The sequence below is a fragment of the Ictalurus furcatus genome, chromosome 28 (assembly GCF_023375685.1).
Source record: "Ictalurus furcatus strain D&B chromosome 28, Billie_1.0, whole genome shotgun sequence".
Lineage (NCBI taxonomy): Eukaryota > Metazoa > Chordata > Actinopteri > Siluriformes > Ictaluridae > Ictalurus > Ictalurus furcatus.
In genome coordinates, this window is record NC_071282.1 from 17828445 (window position 1) to 17855134 (window position 26690).

Genomic DNA, 26690 nt, shown 5'->3' on the forward strand with positions numbered 1-26690 from the left:
TTCACTGACATCTGTCCATCCATCCATCCATCCATTCATCATATATACACTGATGTCTGTCCATCCATTGATCTGCCCAAAAAACATTGTCTGTCCATCCATCCATCCATCCATCCATCCATCCATTATACACTGACATATCTCCTTCCATCTCTCCATCCATCTAGTATACACTGACATATGTCCATTCACCTATCCATCAAATATATGGTGATGACTGTCCATCCATCGAACCATCTATCCATCCATCCATCCAATATATACCACTGACTGGCCATCTGTCTACCCAATATACTCCAATGCCTGTTCATCCATCCATCCATCCGTCCATCCATCAATCATACACTGATAATTGTCCACCATTCATCCGTCCATCCATCTATCCATCCAATATACACTGATGTTTGTCCATCCATTGGTCTGTCCAAGAAACATTGTCTGTCCATCCATCCATCCATCCATTATACACTGACGTATCTCCTTCCATCTTTCCATCCATCTAGTATACACTGACATATGTCCATTCACCTATCCATCAAATATATGGTGATGACTGTCCATCCATCCATCCATCCATCTATCCATCCATCCATCCATCCAATATATACCACTGACTGGCCATCTGTTCACCCAATATACCCCAATGCCTGTTCATCCATCTTTCCACCCAATATACCCCAATGCCTGTTCATCCATCTTTCCACCCAATATACCCTAATGCCTGTTCATCCATCCATCCATCCATCCATCCATCCAGCCATCTAATATACACATGGATGCACAGATTTATTGCTAGAGGTATGCTGGCGGTATGTATAGTCTGAAAATGAGCATGTATCTATTGCCAATAAATTGCTAAATCCAAATACAATATTTGTCTCAGGTGGTTGTGTTCAGAAATGGCAATTTAAGTTAAAAACAAAAGTCAATATTTATATAGAAATGTTCTCTATATTGAATCGCGCTGCACAGCTGCTTAAGTTGAATTTCTTTTCGATCCATTCTGATTACTAAAATATTATCACACCTCCAAACTTTTTCAGCAGGTTTAGCAATCGTGTCTAAACCAACTCCGTTAAAGACAAGCGTTTCATTTTAAGCCTAAAAAAGATCGATGCATAGAAAATGCAGGCCGATAAAGCAGGTTTGAACAACAAACAAATGAAACACAAAATGCAGTTAGGTTGCGGGTGAAATTCGACGTCCTTATCTTAGCAGCAGGTTTAAGTAGAACTAGTCATAACGCTAGCACAAAGTCAAAACACTACCTGCATGTGTAGCTTGCTCCGTATGGGAGTATTGATCAGACCACCGTACTTCACAGAGATCCGGAATGAACAGAGACAGCAAACGCTCACACAGATCTGACATTTCACCCAGGACATGTCTGAACTGCTAAAAACGCTGTATCTGAACCGTATTCTCTTCAAATCCATCTACTGAGTGTCAGCTATAGTAAGACTTGCTTTCTTTTTTGTCCAGACAGGGACCGAGAGATCTAACGAGATCTCTACAGCTGATAAATATTTTATAATCTTATGGATACACCGAATATCAAACAAAACAAATCCGTGAACAAGCGAGACTTCTTTGTAGATTCAGCTTCAGCTTACGCCTTCACGCCACTAATGTTCATTTTAATTTTGTATTGTTCTGGAGATGTTTCTGTGAACAGCCCAATCGATTAACTTCTGTCTTTTAAATGCCAAGGCTTTAGCAGGGTGATTAAATGGAGTGGAAATGAACAAAGTTTAGCAGGTGTAGAAGTATAAATGGTTTAATGAACACCTCAGTGTTTAGCCTTTAATACGTGGATTTGTCCCCCTAAGTAAGGAGAATTGTCATCTGAGTAAGATTTAATTATCAGTGTCTCGTTAGTCACGGGCGCAAATTAAAGACCAAGCAACTATGGCTTTACCCGTGTTGAAGCACATCACAGCAACCGCTTTTTTCCATTATGCATCCTATCCATCTACAATTAAGTCCATCCATCCATTATACATTCATGCCTATCCATCCATCCATCCAACCATCCATCCATCTTATATAGACATATGATATCTAATATACACTCATATATATCCATCCATCCAACCATCCATCCATTATACATTTATGCCTATCCATCCATCCATCCATCTTATATAGACATATTATATCTAATATACACTCATATATATCCATCCATCCATTATACATTTATGTCTATCCATCCATCCATCCATCTATACATACATACATATTATATCTAATATACACTCATATATATCCATCCATCCAACCATCCGTCCATTATACATTCATGCCTATCCATCCATCCATCCATCTTATATAGACATATGATATCTAATATACACTCATATATATCCATCCATCCAACCATCCGTCCATTATACATTCATGCCTATCCATCCATCCATCCATCCATCTTATATAGACATATTATATCTAATATACACTCATATATATCCATCCATCCATTATACATTTATGTCTGTCCATCCATCCATCCATCCATCTATACATACATACATATTATATCTAATATACACTCATATATATCCATCCATCCATCCATCCATTGTACATTTATGTCTATCCATCCATCCACCTACCTTAAATAGGCATATTATATCAAATATACACTCATATATATCCTTTCATCCACCCATCCATCTATCCATTATACACTGGTATATGTCCATCCATCCATCCAACCATCTATCAATCCATTCATCTTATATAGACGTATTATATTTAATATACACAAACATATGCCCTTCCATCCATCCATCCATCCATTATACATTTATGCCTATCCATCCACCCATCTGTCCACCAATCCATCCATCCATCCATCTTATATAAACATATTATATCTAATATACACTAATATAGGAATTACCATCCACACATCTATACATTATACACTGATATATGGCCATTCATCTATCTGTCAATCCATCCATCCATCCATCCATCCATCCATCTATCTATCTATCCATTATACACTGATATGTACATCTATCCATCCATCCATCATACATCTATGCCTATCCATCCATTCATTTTATATAGACATATTATATCTTACATACACCAATATATGTATTTCCATCCGTCCAACCATCCATCCATCTATACATTATACACAGATATATGTCCATCCGTCCATCCATTCATTCATTATTCATTCTTTCTTTAACATTTTTTACACAGGTCATCCTTCAGGTCATGCAGATGGTCAGCGTTTTAGATTGACAGATATGGTTTATATCTTTCTAACAGAAGTGTATCTGTGCGCATGTATTCTGTGTGAGCACGTCCACGTGTATATCTGTTTTTAAATCAGCATGTCTACTCCAGTAAGCAGCCTTTGCCTTATGAGTCTTCCTCATGCATATTATTAGCATAATTAAAAGTCTTCATCATTTATTGAGCGCTGTGATCTGACAGACGTTTCCCGTGTTGCACAGCATTAATTATTACCCAAATACATTAAACTGATTTAATGTGTTCCTCTGAAACCACTATTCCAACGTGTCTTTCCGTCATTAATGTTCTTGCATTAGTTATTTTGTTCCTACGATGATGTTACTAATTACACCTAATAAATCATTCACCACGTCAGCTTTCTGAGGACCAAGAGCAGATACGCAGCAGAGTTTGAGTGCGCTCACACCAGGAACATTTTACTAATGATAAATACCATTAGTGTTAATTCCACTGTATTAAAGAGTGGGGAACAGGCAACAAAATGTGAAATAGGGAGATAAATATTCACAGGAGGGAAAAAATCTAATTACACTGTTCTTCCTGGGAGAAAATGGAAGTAATCTTAAATGACTCAATCTGCTGATCGTTTGTGTTCATTCTGAATCGCGTCCCATAAATCGGGGCCTGATTTCTCTGTGATTAAACATCGGCACACATTGCACACTCAAACACAAATCATTACGGAAATCTACAGTTTTCCAGGTAGACCTTATTGGTCTTTTGATTATACACTGATATACGGCCATTGATCCATCCGTCCATCCATCCATCCATCCATCTATCCATTATACACGGATATATGGCCATTGATCCATCTGTCCATCCATCCATCTATCCATTATACACCGATCTGCACATCCATCCATCCATCCATTCATCCATCTATCCATTATACACTGATATATGGCCACTGATCCATCTGTCCATCCATCCATCTATCCATTATACACTGATCTGCACATCCATCCATCCATCCATTCATCCATCCAACCATCCATCTATCCATTATACACTGATATATGGCCATTGATCCATCTGTCCATCCATCCATCCATCCATCCATTATACACTGATATATGGCCATTGATCCATCCATCTATCCATCCATTATACACTGATATATGGCCATTGATTCATCTGTCCATCCATCCATCCATCCATCCATCCAACCATCCATCTATCCATTATACACTGATATGTACATCCATCCATCCATCCATCCATCCATCCAACCACCCATCTATCCATTATACACTGATATGTATGTACATCCATCCATCCATCCAACCAACCATTATACAGTGATATGTACATCCATCCATCCAACCAACCATTATACACTAATATGTACATCCATCCATCAATCTATCCATCCAACCATCCATCCATCCATCCATTTTATACTGGTATGTAAATCCATCCATTCATCATACATTTATGCCTATCCATCCATTTATTTTATATAGACATATTATATCTTATATACACTAATATATGTTCTACCATCCATCCATCCATTATACACTGATATGCACATCCATCCATCCATCCAACCATCTATCCATTATACACTGATATGCACATCCATCCATCCATCCAACCATCCATCCATCAAACATTTATACATATCCTTCTTTTCATTTTATATAGAATATTATATCTTATATACACTAATATATGTTCTACCATCCGTCCATCCGTCCATCCATCCATCTATCCATTATACACTGATATATGTCCATCCGTCCATCCATCCATTCATTATTCATTCTTTCTTTGACATTTTTTTACACATCCATGAAGCTGTTTTTTTCTTTAATTTTTCCATTAAAAAATACCGCCTTTTTTTTTTTTCCCCGTCACAATGGAGCGTTTTTTATTCCGTACACAGTATTTTATCAACACTAACAATTTTCATTATTTAAATATGGACACATCATACTTTTGTGTCCATTTATACCTGATAATGCAGAGAATGTCTGCGAAACTAGTTCATGTTATTACTTACTTATTATTATTATTAGTAGTAGTAGTATGTTATAGCAGCTATAAAAAAAAAAAAAGTCCTTCCATCACCAGCGTCATTTTCCCTCTCTTTTGCAGATAATACAAAAATTGTGTACCTTATTATCATCTTAGAGAGAAACTGCAAATTGTAAACTCCTGTATTCTGAATGGTATAAAGCACCGACACCGGAGACTCCTTCCATAAATGTTAAATAACAGCACCTTCTGACCGATCAGATTTGAGAATTCAACAGCGCTGTTGCATAAACGAATATATTTCCAATTCACTGTTCGTGTGAAGCGTTTGAAATGAATGAATGAACAGTTATTAATCTCTAAGCAAACTCGTAAACTAGTGAATTACTTACTTTTGGCCAGGACTGTATTACTGCAACTTAAATTACCTCTGATAATGGACTCGCATCTCTTTAGTATATAATTCCTCAGCTGACAGGCTTTTAAGCTCAGATTTACAACCCGATAAATGGATATATAAAATAAACCATGTGCAGGGTGTGATTTAATATCTCCGATAAGTCTGAGCACTCGTGATCGAACCGCATCAGTGTTAATGCTGACACTGTAAAGGCACCGAACATTCCGGTAAAACTGCTCACTTCAAAAATAATAACAATAAAAAGCTACTTTTACTGCAGGGTGTTGGTGTAAACGGCAGCAACGGAGCTGATCATTTAACATTTAAGAAATGAAGAGGTGGAAGGCAGTGACACCGAGAACACTTCGCCTTCAGGAACTGCGTAGGTTAAACGCTTTTTACCGGCAGAGAAAAAATAATAGTCCGTTTTTTTTTTTGTTGTTGTGGTTTTTTTTTTTAAAGCTGTGTTGTTGTTTTTTTTCTTTTCTTTTTCCCCCACAATGAACTGCAAGGAAACTAGGCTGTATTAAAAAAAAAAAATGTTGAATTCTGATTGGTCAGAAGGTGTTTAAATCTTTCCGTAAGAGCGACGGTTGGAAATCCCAGGTTTAAAATGAATGCTCTTGTTCGTATATTCTGCATTAACAATTTAAACAAGGCTGGTGAAGGAATGACTGTTTACAGCTGCTGTAATGTAAGTGCGCAAAGGGACTAATTTGCTTTAAAGACATTCCACAACATTAAATATAGCTCTAAATAAAAAAAAAAAAGAAAAAAGAAGAAAAAAAAAAAAGAAAAGTAAAACGGTCTCTTTAATAAATTTAAAAAAGGCAAATTGCTATCATGTAAGAGAAATAAAACACTTCAGGGTGGTAGCAGTAACTAATGATGTGCATATCAGTGTATAATGGATGGTTGAATGGATGGATGGATGGATGGATGAATGTGCATATCAATGTATAATGGATGGTTGGATGGATGGATGGATGGATGGATGGATGGATGTGCATATCAATGTATAATGGATAGATGGATGGATGGATGGATGATGTGCATATCAGTGTATAATGGATAGATGGTTGGATGGATGGATGATGTACATATCAGTGTATAATGGATAGATGGATGGATGGATGGATGTGCATATCAATGTATAATGGATGGTTGGATGGATGGATGATGTGCATATCAGTGTATAATGGATAGATGGATGGATGGATGGATGGATGTGCATATCAATGTATAATGGATGGTTGGATGGATGGATGGATAGATGTATGGATGGATGTGCATATCACTGTATAATGGATGGTTGGATGGATGGATGGATGATGTGCATATCAGTGTATAATGGATAGATGGATGGATGGTTGGATGGATAGATGGATGGATGTATGGTTGGATGTGCATATCAATGTATAATGGATGGTTGGATGGATGGATGGATGATGTGCATATCAGTGTATAATGGATAGATGGATGGATGGTTGGATGGATAGATGGATGGATGGATGGATGGATGTGCATATCACTGTATAATGGATGGTTGGATGGATGTATGGATGATGTGCATATCAGTGTATAATGGATAGGTGGATGGATGGATGGATGGTTGGATGGATAGATGGATGGATGGATGGTTGGATGTGCATATCGTCACACTATCCCATCGTTGATTATTTTCCTATAACGGCATGTTTGAAATGAAACAAAAATTCACACACCAATTCACACCCATTTTGGTACTTCTGGGTTAAAACGGGAAAATTGCATGCATGACTTTCCATTCGCTTTAAGATGTGATATATTTGTGTGTTCTATATTCTCTTTATTAGCTTGTTTGTAAATAAATCTAAGATTACTAAGCCTACTTCTAGACGTATCCAGTAATTTAACATTAAACATAAAACATTTTACCCTATTGACAAATAATTTGGCTTACTTTTTAATCATTATGATCTGCCCGTCAAATAAGAGAACAAAAGCACCAAATTTGCAAATACGTCTGGAAATAGGCTTAACGGTCTTATTTTCGTTGTCCAGTATAATAATAACCTCATAATGAGAAATATTCTCATTTTCACTTTTCCTTCTATTCAACATATCTTCACTTGCTAAGATAGAATTAAAGGCTATCGAATAAGGATATTTAAATATATTACACAGAACAAATGAAATGTTATTACAGAATCTGAGAGAATGCAAAATCTATTAAAAAAAAAAAAAAGACACTGGTTGCAGTTATAAAGGCAAAGAAATAAGTTATGTTACTGACTGAACATTAAACATATTGTTGCTATGAATCGTACTTCTTTAAAAATCACACCACCTTTATTTTGTCTTGATTTTGTCTTGGTCGGACTTGATCACATGTCTTGGCTAAGAGGTGAATGAATAACGGACAGAAAATCGGTTCTGCTATGTAATTTGCCATCACAGTATGAACCAGGCGTCGTATTCCACTTTAAGTAAAATTGAAAAACAGATTGTTTCGACCCAAACAGAACATTAAGTATTAACCGTCCTGGTTTAGGTGTCTGAGATACCCAATCAGCTTGGATACACATATAGTATACACACACACACACACTTACCGGATGTCCCCGGGGTCTTCGGTGACGAGTACATCGGTCTTGCAGCTGGCGACAGGGTTGATTGACAGCTCGACTGGTGGCACCACAAAGCTCTTGCTGACGGGCAGCCAAAGGCCTTGGCCCAGACTGTAAGAGGACCTGCACATGGCAATAATACAGGCAATCAGACAGCATTCTGGGAGTCAGCCATGAACACAGGCAGCCAGAGAGCATGCTGGGAATGGCAACTACCCCATGTTATCCACACAGCTGCTTTTTTATCCATAAAGTCATATAACAGAAGCCAGGTTTGATTATTGTAAATCTGGTTTAATAGCATAATTAAAAGAATATTAAGAAAAATGGTCTCATGTGGAAGTGTGAGAGTGCAGACGGTTATAAATATACCTAACGGTGGATAAAAATGGTTTCTCTGTTGTGGCAGTTATTTGCTTTTTCTGGCATTTTTTATTTATTTATTTTTTTAATCTTTTAGCTCCACTTGTGACAGAACCGTCACTGCAAACCAATAGAAAGTCGTCCGACTTAATCTTACGACGAAACGATTCTATGCCGATCTAGGCGTGGTCTCTTCCGGGATGACTCCACACCGACCAAAAAGACACAAGGGCTGAAAATGATGAAGATGGAAGTGATGTAAATCATACGCTATGACCTTTATAGCCTCCAGATCTCAGCCCAGTTGAAAGCCTATGGGAGATTTTCGAGTCAGATCCACCACTCCAATGGGAAAAGCTCTTCCAAGAACATCCATAGCCTAGATATTCATCCAACCTGGGCTTCATGGAAGAGTTGAGAGCTGTATGAAATCCTGCTTGGAGAAAGGCATGTCGGAGACAAACGTGGAAAGGAACAAAGAAACCCACCACTGCTCATCATTCCCACTGTGAAGCATGCTGGTGGGAGCATCATTTTACACTTGAGTTACACTGAGCCTTTTGGTTGCTTCTCTGATTAAAACCCTGACTAATCCCCTCCTTTTGGTGGACAGTCTTCCTTGGTCGCAGTTGTCACGATTAATCGATTATGAAAATGATCGTTCATTTATGTGGAACAGTATTAGGATATTTATTTATTTTTTTATTACTAAGCACCGAGTGATACTTGTTTTGGTAGCTCCTTGGTCCATTCGACTAATCACATGACTTCTAACGGCATTCCTTTTTCCTCCACTTCGACGGGCTACTCGCCACAGATTCTTGACACATAATCCCAGTGAAATCCATCTCAGTTCCACTACAGAAATGTGGGAAACAATATCACGTACGACTGTAATAAAATAACACTCAAATAAACCATGTCAAGCGTCATGTCTGATAAAGTAACAACAACCTCATACGCAAGTGCTTCTAGAAAGAAATTATTTCATTTTAGGCCGCATTATATGCTAGACCTCTGCACTGAGTCCATTATGTAATAAGCTGCCATTAATGTAATACAAGTTATTATATTTCAAGGCTTTATTGCATTTGGACCTCGGCATCAGAGCCATTATGTAATAACCTGCCTATAAGGTAATTACATATTGCCCCCACAATAGTATAGTGCAATGTCAATCCTTTTTTTGTAATAATATTGGCCTTTGTAATGTTGCTAAGCTGCAGTATGCAAATGAGCCCGATGAAGTGCCTTTTACTCAATAAACACAGCCGAAAATGGAGCGGTTTCTTCCCCTAACTCTGCCGTTTTCTGATATCTTCGGTTCTCCAGTGGATCTGGCTTATCTTGTTTGTTGAAAGATCAGCAAGTCTCCTCCGAGGTATTCGCTCTGTCCTCGTCTAACCCCGTAGCGCAGGCGGTAACCGCGCGGCCGGCTGCTGTTCGCTCGGTGTTTACATGCATTGCAGTTCAGCGTACTGGACTCAATGACACTCTTGATAAAGAGCTTAATGTTGTTTCCAGTGAAAGGATCATTAACTTGCTGACATTCCACGAGGAATATTAAGTGCTTGTTTTTACATGACTTTTTTTTTTCTTTTACAAAGCAGTCTTTGAAACTGTGACGCTTTCCTGTATTTGAAAACGGCAATTAGTTCAAAGGGCTGTATTCGGAGTCGTCTTACGGGGTCTTAAGGGAAATTGCAAGCGCATACTGGTATTCATAGCTCAGCAGAACTACAGACTTAAGCACTGTATACTGGAAGACGTGCCGGAGGTAAGCACGTAAAATAGAGGCGTGTCTCTTCATAGTGCAAAATAATAGCATGTGCTGGATCAAGTGCTGTTCCATAAGTCTTGTTATAAGTTCTAAGTGTTGTGCCGCATTGTTAAACCGAATCGAATTTGCAGTAATTAATCATAATTTACTATTCACTCGGACTGCTGAAGTAGGAACGCATATACTGGCGATATACTACGTGCACTGCTACTAGACGCTCATTTAAAGCGTACCCTTTAATCCAAAGTCGATCCAAACATAAATCCTTGTAAAACAATCAAAATAGCATTTAGACAATTACTTAACCCTGACTTTAGTGTTACAGTAAACCTAGATTAGCTTTAATCCTGATATATTTCAATCCGGGATTTGTTTAAAACTGATTTTTGTGTCAAACTAAAGCCGTGGATTAAATGACGGATTAGATATAATCCTGAGTCGGAATTAAAGTTCGACGTGACTGCCGTATTAGGTAAACATCGTACATCGCGTCTGACTGAGACAGAACACGAGTGACAGTTGCATCATCTGTACGGTTGCACGGTTTCCTGAGCACCAATCAATCGTCCGCATCGGTTCCCGTGAAACTCGGCCACTGAGCACTACGGCTGCGTCCCTGACCTCAGATATGGAAACGAACACGGTGAATCACATCAGATCGATGCGCGCTCACGCTCGTAAATAAGACGCAGGTGACGCGGGCACCGCTCTCGCTCATCAGCTGACACTGGAGAGCCCATCGATTGGCTCTTTCTCCTCACTATCAATCAGCACCGAGCGAGTGCATTAAACCAGCGTGTCGTCAGCCAGCACAGAGCGATGACATCCCGGTAAGTACGATGAGAGCTAAATAAATTCAAAGCACTCCATTTTTGTCTTGGGGAAAGGAGTGAAAAATCACCAGGGTGGAATCTGATTGAATGTTTTGAGAGCTACGGCTTTATATTGTGGCTCTGCTAATCAAAATGTCACGCACTGCTAATTGTAGAGGGAGGAAATGATCGTTGCTAGCCTTAATGACTGTAGCGAGTGCAATCAGCGGTGATCAAAATTAATGTGTGGAAATTAACATTTTTCCATGAGTTACAGCTTTTATCATCTTTTATTTTTATTTTTTGCAAATACTTATTCGATGAATAAATTAATTAACAAACTACAAATGCTGTAATCACTATAAAGAGGTCTTTAAGATGCTTAGACCGATAAAAAGAAAAAAAAAATCTAAATATGAAATTAAATTAATTGAATATGGTACTAATTTCATATTTATAATAAACACATTCATATAAGGTATAAAACATAAAATATACACAAATATATGTAATAATAACTAATAAAAATGCATTGAACTTTATAGCCATATTCATGTTCTATTAATATTCACTTTTATCTCATTATTTATTATTATTATTATTATTATTATTATTATTATTATTATTATTATTATCATTATTATTATTCTAATAATAATAATAATAATAATAACTATTATTATTACTGGTATTATTATTATTATTATCATTATTATCATTATTATTCTAATAATAATAATAATAATAACTATTATTATTACTGGTATTATGATTATTATTATTATTATTATTATTATTATTATTATTATTATTATCATTATTATTATTCTACTAATAATTATAATAATAACTATTATTATTACTGGTATTATTATTATTATTATTATTATTATTATTATTATTATTATTATTATTGGTATTGTTAATAATAATATTAATATTATTAGTGTTGTTATTATTATTGTTATTATTATTATTATTATTATTATTATTATTAATATTGATATTATTATTATTATTATTATTATTATTATTATTATTATTATTATTAGATATGCTTTAAAAACTGTTAAAGAATCTTTTAATGAATTTTGTAAGAAAAAAAAAAAAATATATATATATATATATATATATATATATATATTCATCAGATTTAAAAAATGACAGTAAGAATGTTATGAACATTAATTACAGTAACTACCTGGAAAGTTTCTCATTTGGAGCTTGTGGTTCTTATGAACCCCTACAGTAAGAACTCCTGAAGGAGCCCTGGGAAAGGACATCTCCTGGGGGGTTAGTCTGGTTGTGTTTGACTCCCTTTCTGATCTCCGGAGCCTGCGGGATTGTGATCTGGGACTGGAAAGTAGCTTTTAGCTAAGCTTATGTAGAGATGTAGAGATGCTCACCTGAAGATCTTCTCCGGCGCTTGTTCTCCCGTCACCAGGTCATAACCTCGCTCCAGGTTTGAGTACGGCCACGGCCTGCGGGAGATTTAGAACACATCATCGTATATAAATTAACAGGACAGGATCGTTTGGCTTAAATTGGAATGAAATTTTGAGGTAATTAGTTTCCTCAATTATTTTATTTATTTATTTATTTTTTTAAAGTTAAATGAACTTCTTCGGTTTTACAGTGCATAAAGACTGGCAAGTCATACTTTTTATCTGTTTATAGTTACATTTAATCTTATCGAACGTCCATGAGAAAAAGTTCGCTCCTGTTCTCACTTACGCGTTGGCGTTTATAAGCGCACATAAAAACGGCTTTCCCGCGTCTGTTACAAAGCACTGACGCTGGAGACTCCTTCCAAAAAAAAAACAACCCCAAAAATGCTACGTAAACGTCTGCGTACAGAGAACTTCACGTCGCCGTATCGACGATTAGGTGGAGATTATCTGGTCCCTGTTGTAAACTGCTCACGAAATAGAAAGGACATGGTAGAAAATGAATTCTCACCAATCAGCTTTGAGGATTCACCAGCGCAGCGCTGTGATCATGTTTATTACTATGAATATTTGAAACGGAAAGGGATGTCTGGCCTTCACGTCGGTGCGGTTTAGGGAATCCTCGAGTATTCTATATTTCCTCATTAACGGCGTCGTCGTGCCACCGCTCTTCCCACCGACTCCCTGCCGCTCGAGTGCTCGCCGTCACAAGGTGATGTATCTTATTTTTGATTTCCTTGTCTCTTTCCCTGTCTGCTCGCTTTTTATCATCTTTTTTTTCGCCGTGTGTTAAGGTGACAGTCTGCCTTACCCTTCGTTCCGTCCCCAGTCGGTCCGGATGCAGAGGTGTGCGTGTTCAGGGTCAGGCGAGTAACCGTCCAGGCAGCTGCATTCTCCTGGAAAGAACAAAAGACAGAGTGACAGATATTCATTTATCTATCCGGTGGTATATATTTCCCCTGCGCATTACTCCGTCTCTGTCCATCACGCACCCCTTAGTGCACTTCCTTTAACCTCTACAAGTAGATTTCCTCCTTCACCGTGACCTCTAAACACAGTGAAGACTAATCATTACCTACTGACTGGATTTACTCTAATACGTGTTGTTCATAAGTATTACTTATGTAGCGCTTATAACACATTCAAATACATTGTCGTTGTTTTCAATTTTTTTTTATAACTATGTCTCATCTGCATTTTGCAATATGATTATATATTGCAATATAATCCTGGGACATACATTTGGTCATTAATGAACCAATCGCACGCACTCGTGTTAGGGAGTCACAAACTCCCTAAGCTACATAAGCACTTCATAACGACTGACGTAAACCTTTCGGGCAATCTTTATTTTACAGTAAGCACTTTATCCGGGTCAGGGACACACCGTAGATCCCGTTCGTAAGACGTTAACACACCCTGGATGAGACATCGTACCATTTATAAAGACTTTTTTCCCCCCCAACAGTCATAAACACGTCAAATCGACATAACCTCTTAAGTCAAGCTACATAGATATTTACTGACAATGTTATAATTATATGTTATAATGATTACGTTTTACGTCTTGACTTAAAACAGGACGTCAGGACAATCGACTTGGTAGCTATTTACGTATGTGCGGCGCGCTCCGTTAATATTGGCACCCTTGGTCAATATGAGCGAAGAAGGCTGTGAAAAATTTGTCTTTATTGTTTAAACTTTGGATCTTTTGTTTAAAGGATTTCACCAAAATACTCTGCTGTCATGGATCTCAAACAATTGCAAACACAACACAGGTTTATAAAAAAAAAAATTTAAAAAAATCTTTGTTTAATATAGGTGTGCAACAATTATTGGCACCCTTTTAGTCAATACTTTGTGTTACATCGCTCTGCCAAGATAACAGCTTCTGAGTCTTCTCCTATAATACCTGATGAGGTTGGAGAATACACGGCGAGGGATCGGAGACCGTTCCTCCATACAGAATCTCTCCAGATCCTTCACATTTCGAGATCAATATGTGAATATAATGGTTATAACGTGAAATACAAAAACAATTTATTTATTTTTTTTTCAATTCCCTGGAGTGTTTTTGGTTGAATCGGCTGTATAACTGTTAAATATTGACAATTTATATGTTTTCTGGGTAAAGCTAGGGCTATACCGCTTATATAATCCATCCTAAAGCATTCATAAACATGGATATCAAGACACCGTGATGACTCTGATGTACTGTAGCTTGTTTTCTTCTTTTAATGAAACACGTTGTTTATGTGTTTAACTTTTATTTCATTTATGAGCATTTTATTGATCATTTTTAAACAAAAGGAATTTATCCTGAACTCTGCTTAAGACATATGCAACAACCAAGACCCGGTATTAACTCAACACACCCCTTTTATGTGTCATTCGTTATCGTTGCTATTGATTTTCATCCATAAATGTAACCATAACTTATTACTTAGACTTTTTATACGATTGAAAACATCCTGTAAAAACAGTGGACCCGTGTTTGAAACATTTACATTTTGAATTTTAGGTCAGTTTGTTACTTGACCTTGTAAAGAGTGTGTTATTTCTATGGATGTGCAACGTTTCGTCCCCTGCTGCTACATCGCTACAGTAACACGCACCAGCTGTTCCTCATCATGGTTCCACTCATGAAGCAATATGAATAGAATCAAATTTACACTGGATATTCCACCAAGCTTTTTACAACACGCTCGATCTACCACGTTGTTGTTCTTTCTCCGTACACCTCTCTCGCATACTCTACTTTCTTCTCAGTTCGGTTCCCGGTTCTTTCTCGTTGTTTTCTCGTGTTTCAGCGTTTCGGTAAACTCCCTCAGCACTACCGAATCACGTCTCCCGAGATTTCTCTGCGTGACGCGCCGTGGCTCACAGGACGCTGATTTATGAGCTGTCAAACGATATAAGCGGTGAGATTCATAAATCTGAAGAAAAAAGGAAACAACAAGCCAAAATAATACGATCAGTTCCCTTTAGTTCCCTTTTCGAGACTCTTCGCTTGTGAACTTGCTTTACTTTTTCCTCTGGTTTTGTTTTTTCTCTCGGTGAAAAACCCAAACAGAACAAATGCCGCAGAGGATTATGGACCATTTCATTTACTCTGAAACGCGCTGGAATAAACATTAAGAAAAAGTCCTGCATACTGATTCATGGCAATACATTCAAACATTATCCTTAGTGCCCAAAACTTTGAGATATTTTTTTCTCTATTTTACAGTTGATTAGATAAAATCTATCAATTATTCCTGGATCTATTTGACTTCAATGACACAAAGGACACACTCTCTTCACTTAGCCTGATAGGCACTGAGGCCACACCAATTCAGCAGGACTGGCAAACAACTGTATTTTGATTGACAGGCCACGCCCCCATCAATTGCACTGATAGCCATAAAGGACACACCTCCTGAGACGACAGACAAAAAGTCCATGCCTTCTTCATGAGGACTTCATAGACACAGAGGTCACACCTCTTTCACTGATAGTGATGCACACAGGCCACGCCTCCTTCAGTGAAACTGATAGACACAGAGGTCACACCTCTTTCACTGATAGTGATGCACACAGGCCACGCCTCCTTCCGTGAAACTGATAGACACAGAGGTCACACCTCTTTCACTGATAGTGATGCACACAAGCCACGCCTCCTTCAGTGAAACTGATAGACACAGAGGTCACACCTCTTTCACTGATAGTGATGCACACAGGCCACGCCTCCTTCAGTGAAACTGATAGACACAGAGGTCACACCTCTTTCACTGATAGTGATGCACACAGGCCACGCCTCCTTCCGTGAAACTGATAGACACAGAGGTCACACCTCTTTCACTGATAGTGATGCACACAAGCCACGCCTCCTTCAGTGAAACTGATAGACACAGAGGTCACACCTCTTTCACTGATAGTGATGCACACAAGCCACGCCTCCTTCAGTGAAACTGATAGACACAGAGGTCACACCTCTTTCACTGATAGTGATGCACACAAGCCACGCCTCCTTCCGTGAAACTGATAGACACAGAGGTCACACCTCTTTCACTGAGTGATGCACACAAGCCACGCCTCCTTCAGTGAAACTGATAGACACAGAGGTCACACCTCTTTCACTGATAGTGATGCACACAGGCCACGCCTCCTTCAGTGAAACTGATAGACACAGAGGTCACACCTCTTTCACTGAAAGTGAGTCACACAGGCCACGCCCCCTCTCTAGAACGAACAGGAACTGCACTGTGTAAGATTTATTATATAAAGAGATTATGATTTGAATAAGGAATAAAACACTTTGTGTTGTTATAGGAAAACAATGAAGAATGAGAAACTGAGGATTTTCCTATAACACCTTGTCCCAAACTTCACTGTCTCCCTCACTCAAAACACCTGCAAAGGTTTCCTGAGCCTTTAATCTCTCAGTCTGGTTCAGCACACACACACACACACACACACACACACACACACACACACACACAATCACAGGGAAGATGGAAGTAAATGTTGCGTTTCATTTGGAAATCAAGGTTCCAGAGTCTGGAGGAAGTGTGGAGAGGAACAGAATCCAAGTGCTTGAAGTCCAGTGTGAAGTTTCCACAGTCAGTGATGATTTGGGTTGCCAAGTCATCTGCTGGTGTTGGTCCAGTGTGTTTTCTCAAGTCGAGAGTCGATGCAGCGTCTACCAGGAGATTTTAGAGCACTTCATGCTTCCATCTGCTGACGAGCTTTATGGAGATGCTGATTTCCTTTTCCAGCAGGACTCTGCACCTGCCCACAGTGCCAAAACTTCTGGTACCTGGTTTACTGACCGTGGTGTTACTGTGCTCGACTGTCCAGCCGACTCGCCTGACCCGAACCCCATAGAGAATCTACGAGAGACACCAGACCCGACAATACAGACGAGCTGAAGACCGCTATCAAAGCAACCCGGGCTTCCAGAACACCTCAGCAGTACCACAGGCCGATCGCCTCCATGCCACGCCGCGTCGACGCAGTAATACGTGCAAAAGGATTAAAACCCCGACCGAGCATCAGCGCATAAATTAACATACTTTTCACAAGGTCGACATTTCTGTATTATAAATTCTTTATTCGAATAGTTTCAGATACTGGAGTTTTGATTTTAATCAAGATCAAAAAAAAAAAAAAAAGTCTTGAAATATTTCACGTTATGTGTAATGAATCTAGAATATATGAAAGTTCCACTTTTTGAATTAAAGTACGGGAAAAAAAAAAACTTTTCCACGATATAAATTTTTTTTAGATGCACCTATAAACCTGTGAATTCCAGCTGTGCTACTGTCAGAGCTGCTGTTATAGAAAATGAATCATCACCTTCAGAATCAATCAATCCGAAGAAAGAATTCAACGGCGCTATAGTCTAAGTAAGATTTACAATAAATTGTTCCTATTCTTGTTAGAGTAGACTGTGTGCATCTGGATCTTTTAAAAAAAAAAAAAGAATAAAATAATAAAAATGCTACGATGGTTGATGTCGCCCCACGGGCTAGTGCTTAATGTGACAGAATGACACCACCTTATCTTCAGACAGAGACATCTCATGGTGCTTTGAGGAGGCCTGAACTGCATGTCCAGGCATAATAGAGGCAATTAATTTCATAACTAGGTGTTAATAATTAATTAAATGAGCGTATGACCCGAGCGCATGGCGGATACCTGCGACACTTCTTCCTGTGCTGTACGTGACAGATAATTTCCCTTCAATGCCACAAAAATATATATAAATTCGCCCTTTTTCAAACGTCAAATTACGCTCAGCTGTAGGTGGCAGGCTGCTGTGCCTTCCACTTCAGAGATCTCAAATTAAAAACGTTTTCAACAACAGGCTTGAAAGATTCCACCTGCAGATTGCCTTCAAATCGCCTGCCGCTGTCATGAAAAGGTGCGTTTATGCAATTTTCAAGTTTGACGACTTCTTTTTTTCCACTCGAGTTAGAGGGCATGGTGAATGGAAGGATATTTCTTGAAGGTCTTTGAAAACTAGGAACATTTCTTGTCGCAGGATACAGAGACTTTCAAAGAAGCCAAGCCGCCGCTAATAAAACCGGCTCATCTGCATGCGGATATAACTCTTTCACCCCAATCTGGAAGGTCAAAGCCGTTAGCCAGGTGCTAAAAGTGCCATCGCAAGAACAATAACGGTGGCCATGCGTTAGCAAAGCGCGCTAACTGCAGCTTTGTGATGATCCTCTGATGGATCGTTCCCGCCTAAATCTTTTCTCACACGGCGAGGAGACATGTCGCTAATGTCATTCTAACGCCTGAAGTCTCAGCTCCTGTGAGAGCACTTGAAGAAACAACGGTTCTCGTCTTCTTTCTAAGTATGTGCTCTGCTCCATCCTGTTACTTTTAACGGTTTTGGATGAAACTGAAAGTCACGCCATGGGGAAAAAAAACAAACAAAACAAAACCTGTGTTTCGTCTTGTTCATGTTGTGCATTATCCTTGATAAAAGAACAACACAATCGTTCAAACACAGGCCCTAAATTAAAAAAAAAAAAAAAAAAATGGTATGGCAATAAAACTGTGGTTTCCATAGCAAAACCAGATGATTTTAAAATCCAACGGCAAGTTATGAAACCGTACTCATGCATACCTACATAAGCCCTTTATAACAGCTGACATAAACCTACATCAACATCTATAAAGGCGTATTCCATCTATATCTGGCTCTCATGTTAAATTTGATTCAAAACAGTCTTTACGGACATCTACGTGAGCCCTTTATAACATGTGGCCTACACCTAAAGGAACATTTATGAAGGCTTATTGCATCTACAGCTAGTGAGCATGTTAATTCTGATGTCAAGCTGACATAAGACAGCACTCATGGTTACACCTTCATAAGCGATTTATAACAACTGATATACACCTAAATAAACATTTATAAAAGCTTATTCCATCTACCGTGAGCTATCCTGTTAATTTTAATGGGGAGTTGACATAAGGCAATACGGTACTCATGGGAACCTACATAAGCCCTTTATAACAAGTGACATAGAGAAAAGAAACATTTATAAAGGCTTATTCCATCTACCGTGAGCTATCCTGTTAATTTTAATGGGGAGTTGACATAAGGCAATACGGTACTCATGGGAACCTACATAAGCCCTTTATAACAAGTGACATAGAGAAAAGAAACATTTATAAAGGCTTATTCCATCTACAGTGAGCTATCGTGTTAATTGTGATGTGGAGTTGACATAAGGCAATACGGTACTCATGGGAACCTACATAAGCCCTTTATAACAAGTGACATAGAGAAAAGAAACATTTATAAAAGCTTATTCCATCTACAGGGAACTATCGTGTTAACTGTGATGTGGAGTTGACATAAGGTAATACGGTACCCATGGGAACCTACATAAGCCCTTTATAACAAGTGACATAGAGAAAAGAAACATTTATAAAGGCTTATTCCAAATAGAGTCAACTTTCAAGTTAATGCCGATGTCAAGTTGACATAAAGCAATACTCATGGACACCTACGTAAGCCCTTCATAAACTTTTTCATTTTCTGGAAATCCTTTGTGTGTCGGAATGCATTCTGGTTATAACGACTAATAACTAGTAATAACACTTCTAGCATTTTACATAGACCTGAATTTGAACTGATAAATCCAAAATCGCAGGACATGAAAATCAACGCACTTTCTACAAAGGTCATGGTTATAACGAACTACGAACCCTTTCACGTCACGTCGCAATGCCTTCATAAAGGCATTATAAACTGTTATAATTATTTACGAAAATGCATGACACTTTATAGCTTTGTTTATGATACATAATGAAATGGTAACATGATTTAAGGTCTGTTCATAACACATGATAACACCACTACTAAACATAATGCACTAATAATAATAATAATAATAATAATAATAATAATAATAATAATAATTGCCAATAATATGTGTTGTAAGTGCAGCTTATAATGCATTCTGCTGGCGATTTATAAATTCATTATAAACATTACTGTAAACTGTAATGCGTTTTATATGAAACGATTACAACGATGTATATGATGCCTTATGAACACGTTATAAGACGTCACGCATGCGTTCATATAAAACGCACGGCCTTCGTAGGAAGTGTCGCCGCACTTTTCTTCTCTGAGCGCTAGTGCCAGATTGACTTTTGAAAACATAAATCCAACAGAACTTGGACCTCTTTATCGACAGATTTGGTGTTTTATTCGGTTTTTAAACGAAGGGCAAAAAGTGCATCCCTATCAAGCAGGGGAGGCGGGAGGCCGGCCTGTAATCATTTTCTCCTCTGTTCTTTCCAGCGTCCGACCTGCGTGATTAATGATAGGTTTCATTAGAATGCTTTTCCAATCTCGCTAAAGGCCATATGGGCAATTTTCCGATTTCAAGGTTCATGGCATAGGCGCGGGGACGGCGAGACTGTTGTCCTGCTGCATATTTTTCCACACAATTTCAAGGAAACCGATTCAAGCTGCATGGAATTTAGAGGATTCGTCATGTCGGTCTTGCTCAGGAGCTAAGCACACACACAGGATCAAATCCAGGCTGGCTGATAAACCCAGATAAATTACAATGCTCTTCTCTCAGCGCTGTTTTCTATACATTGGCATAAGACAGTACGCCTACGTAAGCCCTTTATAACAGCTGAAATAAACCTACATAAACATCTATAGAGGCAGATTTCAGCTATATCCAGCTGTCATGGCGAATTTGATGTCAGGCTGAAACAAAACAGCATTCATGGACACGTACAGTACATACACCCTTTATAACAGTTCACCTAAACCTACATAAGACAGTACTAATAGACGCATGTGCAACAACTTATTGACAAGGGTTTATATTGACAAACTGACATGACAGCTGAGAGAACTGACAGCTTTTTAGATTTTTTGTTGTCTTAAGGTTAACAAAATGGATATAAGGACCTGAGTTACATTAGAAGCCTATGACTATGACGCAGAATACTGAAGAGCCGTATCTCCCTGCAGTTCTCGACCGGTTTCCGACTGAAGCTAAGCGAGGTTGAGCCTGGCGAGTACCTGGATGAGAGACCTCCTGGTTGCAGATGGAAGTGGTATTAGTGAGGCCAGCAGGGGGCGCTCACCCTGTGGGGCCTAATGCCCTAGTATAGTGACTGGGACACTATACGGTAAAAACAGCACCGTCTTTCAGATGAGACGTTACTTTATGTGTCCTGACTCTCTGTAGTGGTTAAAAATCCCAGGACGCTTATCGTTAAAGAGTCGGGGTATAATCCCGGTGTCCTGGTGCAATTCCCCCATTGGCCCTTCTCTATCACAGCCCCTTAATAATCCCCATCTCTGAATTGGCTTCATCACTCTCTGTCCTCTCCACTAATAGCTAGTGTGTGGTGGGCCGTTCTGGCGCAATATGGCTGCCGTCACATCATCCAGGTGGATGGTTGAAGAGACCCCCCCTCCATACTACGTAAAGCGCTTTGAGCATCTATATAAATCTAACTGTAACTAACAAACTAAAACTATGGAGAGGGTGTAAGACAGACGGGTGGATGGATACAGGAACCTTTCACAAAGATGCAAGTAAAATCGCTTTTCCTGACTCGGAAGCAGGATAAACCTGGAGGATACAAACCCAATCTCCTCAGGTCTTAATCAAACCCCGGCGGGAAGCTGAGATTGGCATGGCAACCGGCCCAGAATTCCCTCTTTACACATGAGGTGGAGTGTGTGGAGAAAGAGACAAGAGTTTTCCATCAGCTAGCTCACCGCTAAATCTCCTGACAGACAGGAGGGTCCAGTAGGCCACGGAGAAATCACAGCAGATACGTGAAGCCAGAAACACAAAGGGGTTGTGAGAGAGGCGGAGAAAAAGCTCTCTCATACACACGTAGGATGTGGAGAAAGGAATGGAGCGACGATAAGACAACGACTGAGATGGAAAAGATGAAACGACCTCTTTATGACTTAACGCGCCAATAACAACACACGAAAAAATCCGCCGCTTTGTGTAACAATGAAATAGACACATGGAAGTGACTGAGTTTTAAGCTCTTATAAAAAGGGAATAAATCTAATTATTCATATTTAGTCAAGGTGAATAGAACGTGTAATGGACTCACGTGTACGACGCCCGCCCCCCCCCCACCCACCCCCCCCGTCCTCGTGACTGTTTGCCATTACAGCGACACGTTTTTACAGCAGATACTCATCGCTGCGGTGTTGTTTTCTCTTCACACATCCCGGCGCTTATCTCACGCTCGGCCGTTTCACTTCCATTCCCATTCTCAGATGTTCACAGGAGCAGGAAATGAATTAAGACGCTGTTTCCTGTCTGCGATGGTTTATCATCCCGCATTACACTCTCTCTCCCATCTCCAGCGCTCACGACACACACCTGGAAATGGGAGGTCGATCGTGAACGTGATTTATCGATTTGGAGATGCTGACGACGCGGCGTTTCGCTCCTGGATTGTTCTCTACGAAGGAACGTGAGCAAATGTGAAGATTTTATATAACCGCAAGGGCTGTCGATGATGTCATTTTACAGTTAGTTTACAAACAAAAAAAACAAAACAACAAAAGTGTATAAATTAATTAACAAATGCAATGGAACACAAGAGTAGAATAATAAAATCAAAAAAGTCCAATTAAACAGTTAAATGAAATTGAAAGTTGATTGATTTTAGCCTATGAAAACTATCTCAGTCTATTTCTTATAACATTTCCTTTTCTTATGTCTTAGCATCGGGGTTAGATTCATATGACTAGCAGCATATTTTCCTAACATTACAAATATATATATATATATATATATATATATATATATATATATATATATATATATGTATTTGGATAAAATAAGATTTAATTGCTCAAAATTTCTTTTTGATTGCAAAACAAAAAAAAGTATATTGTTTTTTAGAAAGAAAACAAAGGCTGCAGATGACAAATGCACAAATATATTTCAATCTCTCTATCTATCCATCTATCTATCTATTTATCTATCTATCCATCCATCCATCCATCGATCCATCCCTCCATCTATCTATCTATCCATCTATCCATCTATATATCTATCTATCCATCCATCCCTCTATCTATCTATCTATCTATCTATCCATCCATCCATCCATCCCTCTATCTATCTATCTATCTATCTATCCATCTATCCATCTATATATCTATCTATCCATCCATCCATCCATCCATCTATCTATCTATCAATCTATCCATCTATCCATCTGTCTATCTATCTATCTATCTATCTATCCATCTATCCATCTATCCATCTATCTATCCATCTATCCATCTATATATCTATCTATCGATCCATCCCTCCATCTATCTATCTATCCATCTATCCATCTGTCTATCTATATAATATATCGATCCATCCATCCATCCCTCTATCTATCTATCTATCTATCTATCTATCTATCCATCTATCCATCTATCTATCCATCTATCCATCTATATATCTATCTATCCATCCATCCATCCATCCATCCATCTATCTATCTATCAATCTATCCATCTATCCATCTGTCTATCTATCTATCTATCCATCCATCTATCCATCTATCCATCTATCCATCTATATATCTATCTATCCATCCATCCATCCATCCATCTATCTATCCATCTATCCATCTGTCTATCTATATATCTATCCATCCATCCATCCATCCATCTATCTATCCATCTATCCATCTGTCTATCTATATATCTATCTATCTATATATCCATCCATCCATCCATCTATCTATCTATCTATCCATCTATCCATCTGTCTATATATATCTATCTATCCATCCATCCATCCATCCATCTCTATCTATCTACCTATCTATCTAGCTATCTGTCCATCCATCTATCTATTTATATATCCATCTATCCATCCATCTATCTTTCTATCTATATATCTATCCATCTATCCATCTATCCATCTATCTATCTATCTCTCTATCTATCCATCTATCCATCCATCCATCCATCTATCCATCCATCTATCTATTTATCTATCTACCTATATATTTATCCATCCATCTATCTATCATCTATCTATATCTATATGTTTGTGTGTATATATATATACACACAATTATTATGATTATAAACTTTGACAATGTAATTTTTTTTCATGTTATTGATTTATTTTTATCTAAAGATGCCCCCCCACCCCCCCCCCACCCCTCTATTCCTGACATTTTCCTTGCTTCCGTACAGCAGGAGCGTTGGCTCCACTAGTTCCACCTGGCTAATACATTTTCCTAACAAAACTTCACACAAAGAAAAAGCACTTTTTTGGTCCGACAAGCTGAGAAAAGGTGTTTGTTGTCATCAAAGTTTAGAATATGCTTTCAATTTATTTTTCTTGTGGCTGTAAAGTGGTGCAGTTAGTTTGATGTTAAAAGGGGAAAAGGCTTTCAAATGCTCAACATTTGCAGGTGCAAAACAAAAGAAAAAAAAATAGTAGTGAGGTTAGGAAAAAAAGAACGAAAAGGTTTGCAGATGGCAGATACAGATTTATATTTAGACTTATATTAAACTACTTGGCAGATGCTTTTATCTTTTATCTTTTAATGATATAAAACTGAAGCAGATGGTTTCAGCAAATGACCAGAAACAAGCTGAAAATAGCCACGAAAATAACAACAAGAAGTAAAAAAAAGTAGAAGAATATTTTGCGTCTGAAAACCGGGACTTTCTGGAAAAATCATTTCCATTTCTAAGCTACAACTTCAGAAACAAAAGCTCCAGGATGTTTTTCTTTTTCCTTCCTGTGTACGACTTGCACCAGGAAGACCTATCAGCATTTGTGGGCGGAGCTAATCTAATTGAGAAAATTTTTTAAAAAAATCTATATATAATTGTACATATTTAAAATAAACAATTATTTAAATGAAATAATTAACTTTATTTAAACAGAGCAATTGTTCGTTTTAACAATGTAAAATGGAATTGGATTTTAATTATGTAAAATATCTATATACAAATATCTATTTCAAAATACAACGAAATGAAAGCAAAACAAAGCGAGAAAAACACACCGGATAACACCTGTAACAAAGAGTAGGAGTAAAAGTAAAAATGAAAAGATAAAAGCATAACAAAGAAAGACACACACATACACACACACACACACACACACACACACATGCGGCGGCTCCTTAGAATCCTTCAGAAATGCATGTGTGTGAAGATGAAAGCCGACCTCCTGTCTATTACAGACAGAAAATGAGTTCTTGCATTCACACTTTCTTTCTGTCCATTCTGTTCCCTAAATTATAGGTTTTCAGAACACACACTCTCTTATTCGGGCTATGAAAAGGAAGAAGCACTCGATCTGAGGAGGAAAGTATGTTACAGGGCAGATTAATACAGGTGATGGGAATACTGACCATCAGATATCAGTTCAATACATTCAATAGAGTGTAGAGTGGGGTCACACCAGGTAGAGCTCAAACATGATTATGTCATTTGTGTGTGTGTGTGTGTGTGTGTGTGTGTGTGTCAGACTGATATCAGGGTGTCTGAGAAAACACACTAATTGAGGCTTCACTTTTTACCAAAAAAAAAAAAAAAAAACAGAAAAGACTTCAATCCTTCAATAAAATTAACAGGCACCGAGACCAAACCTTCTTGTTTGGGATCAACATATACAGAGGCCACACCTCCTTTACTATGACTGATAGATACAGAGGACACACCTCCTTTACTATGACTGATAGGTACAGAGGACACACCTCCTTTACTATGACTGATAGGTACAGAGGACACACCTCCTTTACTATGACTGGCAGGTACAGAGGACACACCTCCTTTACTATGACTGAGAGGTACAGAGGCCACACCTCCTTTACTATGACTGAGAGGTACAGAGGCCACACCTCCTTTACTATGACTGGCAGGTACAGAGGTCACAACTTTAGGTACAGAGACCACACCTCCTTTAATGTGACTGACAGGTACCGAGACCCCACCTTCTTTAATGTGACTGACAGGTACCGAGGCCACACCTTCTT

At 38.3% G+C, this 26690-nt stretch overlaps 1 protein-coding gene across 1 annotated transcript in view; it reads right to left on the minus strand.

The window, feature by feature from the left end:
• LOC128603793 (astrotactin-2) overlaps nucleotides 1–26690 on the minus strand; it is a 162422-nt gene that overhangs the window by 132259 nt on the left and 3473 nt on the right. The window contains exons 3-5 of the mRNA XM_053618483.1: nucleotides 13483–13567; nucleotides 12630–12704; nucleotides 8254–8391 (exon numbers count right to left, since the gene is read on the minus strand). Of these exons, the coding sequence (XP_053474458.1) occupies nucleotides 8254–8391; nucleotides 12630–12704; nucleotides 13483–13567 (298 nt within the window). The remainder of the gene's footprint in view (nucleotides 1–8253; nucleotides 8392–12629; nucleotides 12705–13482; nucleotides 13568–26690) is intronic.